At 66.0% G+C, this 7,572-nt stretch overlaps 1 protein-coding gene across 1 annotated transcript in view; it reads left to right on the top strand.

Moving 5' to 3' along the window:
* LOC112123736 (tubby-related protein 3-like) overlaps positions 1–7,353 on the top strand; it is a 7,680-nt gene extending 327 nt beyond the window's left edge. The window contains exons 2-13 of the mRNA XM_029913467.1: positions 645–798; positions 1,701–1,814; positions 1,911–2,024; positions 2,351–2,449; positions 2,731–2,895; positions 3,193–3,293; positions 3,518–3,700; positions 4,386–4,498; positions 4,651–4,765; positions 5,198–5,296; positions 5,633–5,804; positions 6,606–7,353. Coding sequence (XP_029769327.1) covers positions 645–798; positions 1,701–1,814; positions 1,911–2,024; positions 2,351–2,449; positions 2,731–2,895; positions 3,193–3,293; positions 3,518–3,700; positions 4,386–4,498; positions 4,651–4,765; positions 5,198–5,296; positions 5,633–5,804; positions 6,606–6,739 — 1,563 coding nt within the window. The 3' untranslated portion in view covers positions 6,740–7,353. The remainder of the gene's footprint in view (positions 1–644; positions 799–1,700; positions 1,815–1,910; positions 2,025–2,350; positions 2,450–2,730; positions 2,896–3,192; positions 3,294–3,517; positions 3,701–4,385; positions 4,499–4,650; positions 4,766–5,197; positions 5,297–5,632; positions 5,805–6,605) is intronic.
* The last annotated feature ends 219 nt before the right edge of the window (positions 7,354–7,572 follow it).

Below are 7,572 nucleotides of genomic sequence, written 5' to 3'. Positions count from 1 at the left end.
TCGGGGCTGGGAGCGGTGCCCCCGAGGGGTCTGGGATCGAGGGGATCAGGGCTGGGAGCGGTGCCCCCTGGTCTCCGGGGGGTTCTAGGATCGAGGGGATCAGGGCTGGGAGCGGAGCCCCCGAGAAGTCTGGGATCGAGGGGATCGGGGCTGGGAGCAGTGCCCCCTGGCCCTGAGGGGTTCTGGGATCGAGGGGATCACGGCTGGGAGCGGTGCCCCCGAGGGGTCTGGGATCGAGGGGATTGGGGCTGGGAGCGGTGCCCCCTGGTCTCCAGGGGGTTCCGGGATCGAGGGGATCGGGGCTGGGAGCGGTGCCCCCTGGTCTCCTAGGGGTTCTGGGATCAGGGCTGGGATCGGGACTGGGAGCGGAGCCCCCGAGGGGTCTGGGATCGAGGGGATCGGGGCTGGGAGCGGTGCCCCCGAGGGGTCTGGGATTGAGGGGATCGGGGCTGGGAGCGGTGCCTCCTGGCCCTGGGGGGTTCTGGGATCGAGGGGATCGGGGCTGGGAGCGGTGCCCCCAAGGGGTCTGGGATCGAGGGGATCGGGGCTGAGGCTGGATCCCAAGGCAGGGCTGGGGGGTGTCTCCCCAGGACAGTGCCTCCAGGGCCTGTTCTCCTTTCCTGCCCTCTTTCCCCCACCCCCAGCGCCGCATTTTTGAGAAGAAGCAGCGTCGGAAGCGCCAGGAGCCGCTCATGGTCCAGGCTAACCCTGACGCCAAGGTGACGGGCCGCCGGGGCCGCCGGCCCGAGGAGCACACCCCTCTGATGGAGTCCTGCAGCGACCACAGCCTCTGCAACGGTGAGAGGGGTCCATCCTCACCATTGTAATGAGTTCCCCTCCGGTCTCAGCTCTGGTTCTTCACCAGGTGGGCGGGGCTTATGGGCTAGCCCCGCCCCTACTGGGGTGATTGGCCGGCTGGTGAAATCCCACACAGTCGGGTCACGGTGGAGGGGGGACTCTCCCTCCTCCAACACCAAGGTAGGGGCGTGGCTCATCAATTAGGGGTGTGGCTTCCAAAATTAGGCCTCGCCCCCTGCCAGAGCTAAGGCCACAAGGGGGGTTAATAGTTTGCCTGTGTCAGAGAAGAAGGCAGGGGAAAGGGGCGTGGTTTGTCCGTGGGGGTGTGGCTTGTCAACGGGGCGGGGCTTCCTAAACAAAAGTCACGCCCACAACAGAGGGCGTGGCTGTCCGGGTATCAGTCTGTCAGTCAAGAGAGAGGTGGAAGGGGTGGGTCCTCTTGGAGTTGAGGCTTGCTAAGAGTGGGCGGGGCTTCCGAGAATTAGGCCCCGCCTCTACCAGCAGTAGTGCAGGCAGCCATCCCATTGGAAAAATAGAGAAGGGGTGTGGCATATGTGGGCGTGGCCTGTTATTTGTGGGCAGGGCTGATAGCAATTAGACTCCGCCCACTAGCAGGTGGGTTACTACAGAGGGCAGAACTGCTCCCCCTCTTAACCAAAATAGGGCAGGGAAGCGGTGGGGCTTGTCTGTTGTGGGCGGGGCTTCCAGTATTTAGGCCCAGGCAAGAAGGCGTGGCATTTGGGGGTGTGGCCGATGGCCAGGCCCCACCCACTCTAAACTGTGGCATGGCAAAGCGCCCCTTGTCTCACCCAACGGGGCGGGGCTTGTCTGCTGGGGGCGGGGCTTGACTGCCGGGGGCGGGGCTGGCGCCATAGGAGGTGACGGACTCTCTCTGCCCGTAGGAACCAGCAACCCCTTCCTGGTGGAGTCGGTCCCGGAGGCCCATCGCCCCACTGACGCCTGGGGCAGCTCCGTGCACCTGGACTGGGGCCCCCGAGCCGGGGGCGAGGCCGCAGGTAACGGGGGGGCAGATCCTCGGTGCGGGCCCAGTCCCTGGTGGGACCCCCCCCCCGGCTCCGCCCGCTCAGTCACTCTCTGCCTCCCCCATCCAGGTGCCTCCGACGCGGAGCTGGAAGAGGCTGTCCTGGAGGACACGCGGCCCATCAACAAGACCAAGGCGGCGCTCAGCTCCACACGCAAGGGTTGGCCGGCCAAGCGTAGCGGGGGTGAGCACATGGCAGGAAACAGGGGCAACCGTTGCCGTGCAACCGTTGCCACGCATGTGCACCATAATATGTGCACCGTTCCGTTGCTATGCAACCGTTGCCATGCTGCTCACACCGTTCCGTTGCTATGCAACCGTTGCCATGCTGCTCACACCGTTCCGTTGCTATGCAACCGTTGCAGTGGGTGCCCCACCTCGTTGCTGTGTTGTCACACTCCTAACCCCTTAGCAACGGTGGCTATGACGCCCTTGGCCCGGCCTTTTAAAGGGGACAGTGCACCCTTTGACCCCGCACCTCTACCCCCCGGCCCCCTCTCTGCCCCACAGCCGGCCATGCCGACGCACGACGCCCCCGGAGCTCGAAGCCGAATGCCCCATCGCCCGCACGAGGGGAGCGAGTCCCCTCTGTCATCGTGGAGTTCAGAGGTGGGGCACTACCGGGATCTGGCAGGGGGAGGTGGGAACGGCGGGGCGGGACTGGACATGCGAGGGGGGGGGCATGGAGACTGCGGCCCTGGTGCAACTGGCCCGGGTGGGGGAGAGGAGCGTGCAGGTGGGCGTGCAAGGGGGGCGAGGGTGCATCCCTCGTGTGTGAGCGGGCATGAGGGGGTTTCACTGCCAAGCGCCCATGCAAGGCTGGGGTGAGAGTGGCTCCGGCATGGGGAGCGCCTCCTCCAGCACTAAGCCCCCGCTCCCCATCCCCCCAGACCCTCAGGACAGCAGCGACGGGGACGCCCCCCTGGAGGCCGGCGCTGCGGGCTGGGAGTCAGCCCTGGAGGGGGACTCGGAGGGGGAGGGGCAACTGCCCCAGGACCCCCCCGTGCCCCCCTCCCCCGTCAAGAGAAGACAGGACAGGAAGCTCCCCAGCAGAGGTGAGAGGGTGGGGGGGTGAGGGAGAGTGGCATTGTGGGTAGGGAAGGCTGGGGGGGTGGATCGATTGATCCCTCTGTGCTGATGGGTTCGGCTCGGTGCAAAGGATTCTGGGACAGAGGGGTGAGGTGGGGGGAGCGCCCGGTGGGGATGGGGGTAGGGCGGGCCGGGGGTGTGTGTGCCAGGTGGGGGGGCTGCCAGCGAGGGGGGCTCAGGGGATAAGGGCTCTCGGGGGGGCACTCAGGGTGGCTTGGGGGGGGCAGGGCTTTCTCTGACCTTCCCCCCGATCTCCCCCCTAGGGTCTCTCGGCAGCCCCCCCGGGAGCGCGGAGGAGGAGGAAGGAGAGCCCGACATCCTCTGCAGATCCCTGGAGCCCACACCGGAGGCCGACACCCCCAGCGTAAGGGCCCCCGCGCCTGGCTCCCACCCATCGGGATGGCCCCTTGCACCCCTTTGCACGAGGCCCCGGTGCCCCACACACGCCTCCTGCACTAGTATCTGCCCTGGGCATTGGCCCCCGGCCCCGTGACCCTCCCTCCCAGACTCCCCACCCCGGGGCACACAAGGCCTGGCCTCTCGTCACCCCCTCCCCCCGCAGGTCTCACCCCTCTCCGTCTCCCGCAGCTGCCGGAGGAGGCGCCGGGGACCCCATGGCCTCCGCGGCCAGAGGAGCTGGAGGGGTTCGTGCTGCGCCCGGCGCCCCCCGGGGTGACCGTCCAGTGCCGCATCAGCCGGGACCGCAAGGGGGTGGACAAGGGCGTCTTCCCCTTCTACTACCTCCACCTGGAGAGAGATGATGGGAGGAAGGTACTGGGGGGGGATAACAGTGTGGAGAGGAAGCAGACACTGTGGGGCAGAGGCCTGGGGAGGCAGTGGAAGAGGTGGGTGCCGTGGGGCAGAGGCCGTGGGGAGGCAGCGGAAGAGGTGGGTGCCGTAGGGCAGAGGCTGGGGGGAGGCAGTGGAAGAGGGGGGCGCCGTGGGGCAGAGGCTGGATGGAAGCAGCGGAAGAGTGGGGCGCCGTGGGGCAGAGTCCGGGGGAGGCAGTGGAAGAGGGGGGCACCGTGGGGCAGAGGCCGGGGGGAGGCAGCGGAAGAGGGGGGTGCCATGGGGCACAGGCTTAGGGGAGGCAGCGGAAGAGGGGAGCGCCATGTGGCAGAGGCTGGGGAGGAGGTAGCGGAAGAGGGAGATGCCATGTGGTGCAGGCTGGGGGGAGGCAGCAGAATAGGGGGGCACTGTGGGGCAGGGTCCAGGGGGAGGCAGTGAAAGAGGGGGGTGCTGTGGGGCACAGGCTGGAGGGAGGCAGCAGAAGATGGGGGTGCCGTGGGGCAGAGGCCGGGGGGAGGCAGGGGAAGAGGGGGGGGCCGTGGGGGAGGGGGCGGGGGGGGGCAGTGGAAGGGGGGGGCGCCGTGGGGCAGAGGCCGGGGGAGGCAGTGGAAGAGGAGTCACCGTGGGGCAGAGGCTGGGGCAAGTTGTTCATTTCCGTCTCTCTCAGCTGTTTCTCATGTCTGGCCGGAAGAGAAAGAAAAGCAAAACCTCCAATTACCTCATTTCCCTCGACCCCATCGACCTGTCCCGGGACGGGGACGGCTTCATCGGGAAAGTCAGGTGGGTCCTGCGCCCACCCCAGAGGGGCCGCGTCTCCACCTGGGCGAGGGGTCCCCGTATACCCAGCCCCCGCGCCCCACCCCAGAGGCGGTCGCATCCCAGCGCCGGGCGAGGGGTCCCCAGGTGACCAGGCCTTTCTGATCTCCTGGCAGGTCCAACGTGCTGGGCACCAGGTTCACAGTGTTCGATAACGGGACGAATCCGGATAAAAAACCCTTCGTCCCTGAAACGGCTCCGATCCGGCAGGAGCTGGCGGCCATTTGCTACGTACGTGAGAAAACCTTGGAGCCGGGGCACTGCTGTGGGGAAGCTCGCAGCACCGGGATCCCCGGCTGGGGCACTGCTGTGGGGAAGCTCACAGCGCTGGCGTCCCCAGCTGGGTCACTGCTGTGGGGAAGTTCGCAGCGCCGGCGTCCCCAGCTGGGTCACTGCTGTGGGGAAGTTCGCAGCGCCAGCGTCCCCCGCTGGGTCACTGCTGTGGGGAAGCTTGCAGCGCCGGCGTCCCTAGCTGGGGGCACTGCTGCAGGGAAGCTCACAGTGCTGGGAACCCCAGCTGGGGGCACTGTTGTGAGGAAGCTTGCAGCGCTGGTGTCCCCACTGGCCGCTGTCACGGATATGACGAGGGTGTGGAGGGTTTTTGGGGCAGGGGGATGTTGGGGGACGACGGGGTCATAGATTTTCTGCTGCTCTTCACAACAGGAGACCAATGTGTTGGGGTTCAGGGGACCCCGAAAAATGACTGTGATTATCCCCGGCATGAACACGGACAACGAGAGAATCAGCATCCGCCCGAAAAACGTGAGGCTGCTGGAGAACGCTGGCTGGGGCACTGCCGTGGGGACGCTCGCAGCACTGGGAAATCCCAGCCGGGACACTGCTGTGGGGAAGCTCACAGAGCCAGGGGACCCCAGGCTGGGCACTGCTGCGGGGACACTGCTGCGGGGAAGCTCGCAGTGCCAGGGAACCCCAGCCGAGGCACTGCTGTGGGGAAGCTCACAGCACTAGGAAACCCCGGCCACGGCACTGCTGCGGGGAAGCTCGCAGCGCTGGGGAACCCCAGCCAGGGCACTGCTGGAGGGAAGCTCGCAGCGCCGGGCTCTGACACACCCCACCCCACCTGCTGTCTCTCTCCAGGAACACGAGACCCTGCTGACCCGGTTCCAGAACCGGAACCTCCAGAACCTGCTGGTTCTGCAGAACAAGGTGCCGGCCTGGAACGAGGAGACCCAGTCGTACGTGCTCAACTTCCACGGGCGCGTCACCCAGGCCTCCGTCAAGAACTTCCAGATCGTCCCTGACCACGACTGTGGGGGGGGGGAAGATGGGGGGGGCCGGGGGGGGGGAAGAGGGGGGGCGACGTGGGAGGGATCAGGGCTGTCTCCCCTCTCTCCCCCCCATCGGCTGTTAGGTGTGTTGGGGGGGCAGGACAGGGCTTGGGGGGGGATTGGGCTGGATTTGGGGGTCTGTGCCCCACACACTCACCCCCCAGCGGAGCACACCGTGCTGGAGTTTGTGGGGGGGGTATGGATTGGGGGGCGTTGGAGACAGATCAGGGCTGGAGGGGCAGATTGGGGGGATTTGGGGAGACCGCTGGGGCGGGTTGAAGGGTATCTGGGGTTGAGGACTGGGGAGACTTGAGGAGGCCATTGGGATGGATTGGGTGGTATCGGGGGGATTTGGGGAGGCCGGTGGGACGGGGCGTATCTGGGGTCAGGATCGGGAGGATTTGGGGAGGCCGGTGGGGCGGGGCGTATCTGGGGTCAGGATCGGGAGGATTTGGGGAGGCCGGAGGGGTGGATTGGGGGCAATTTGGGGGGGATTGTGGGGATTTGGGGAGGCTGGTGGGGTGGAGCGTATCTGGGCTGAGGATTGGGGGGATTGCAGGGAACTGGGGGGATTTGGGGAGGCCAGAGGGGTGGATTGGGAGGTATCTGGGGTGAGGATTGGGGGGATTTGGGGGGGATCAGGGGGAACTGGGGGGATTTGGGGAGACCAGTGGGATGCAGATAGGGGGGGAACGGGGTATCTGGGGTGAGGATTGGGGGGATCGGGAAGGTTTGGGGGGCTGTGCCCCACACACTAACCCTCCATCCCCCTCTCCCCCCAGCCGAGTACATCGTGCTGCAGTTTGGCCGGGTGGCGCCGGACGTCTTCACCATGGACTATCGCGCCCCCCTCTGCGCCCTGCAGGCCTTCGCCATCTGCCTGTCCAGCTTCGACGGGAAACTCGCCTGCGAGTAGTCCCCGCCCCCTCCGACCCCACGACCTCAGTCATGACCTCATGACCTCTGACCCCACAACCTTTGAATGACCCCACAACCTCTGACCCTGCGACCTCTGACCTATGCTGACCTACTCTGAGTGGCTGGTTCCTCTCTGACCCACCCCTTCCCCTGTTGACGGGGCCTTGTCACCCTTGACCTCTGATTCCTTGACTTTACCCTTTGACCTCTCACTACTCTGACCTCTGGCATTTTTAATGTCATTCTTGACCTTTGACCTCCCCATCTTAGCCTCTCGTCTCTTTGGGCCTAGCTCATCCTTGACCTATGACCCCTGACTTTCCTTGTGGCCCTCTGATGTCATCCTTGGCCTGCGGTCTATTTGACCCTTGACCTCTGACCCTTCGTCCTGACCTTTCCCCTCTGGCCCTGAACCATTTCACCTCTTTCGAAGACGTTGCCGTGACAGCTGCAGCTGGGGTCAGGATCGGACAGCTGCAGCCGCCATCTTGATTGATTCAGTGTCCCCCGCCCCCAAAGAAGGGGGGTCAGGGCTGTTCTGGGGGACCCCCCCCAATCCACGGACTGTGAAGTGTCCCCACCCCCGAGAGTGTAACAGATTCTTGATCCAAATAAAATCTACCCAGAAGCGAGACCCCCCGAGGGGGGCTGATTGTTGAGTCCAATTTGGGGGTGCCCTGCCAACCTCACCCTCAGGTTGCTGGATTCCATGGGCGTTTCCTTCATCTTGGGGTCCCCTCAGGGCGCTGCTCCTCTCCAGCCCCCCCTGCCCTGAGCCCTGCAACCCCCCTCACCACCAGCGCTGACCCCACCAGATGTCCCGTACCTCAG

Source organism: Terrapene carolina, unplaced genomic scaffold (assembly GCF_002925995.2).
Source record: "Terrapene carolina triunguis isolate 2854851 unplaced genomic scaffold, T_m_triunguis-2.0 Scaffold657, whole genome shotgun sequence".
Classification (NCBI taxonomy): Eukaryota; Metazoa; Chordata; order Testudines; family Emydidae; genus Terrapene; species Terrapene triunguis.
Note: the sequence above shows the minus strand (reverse complement) of the source record. Positions and strands in the feature narration are given on the sequence as shown.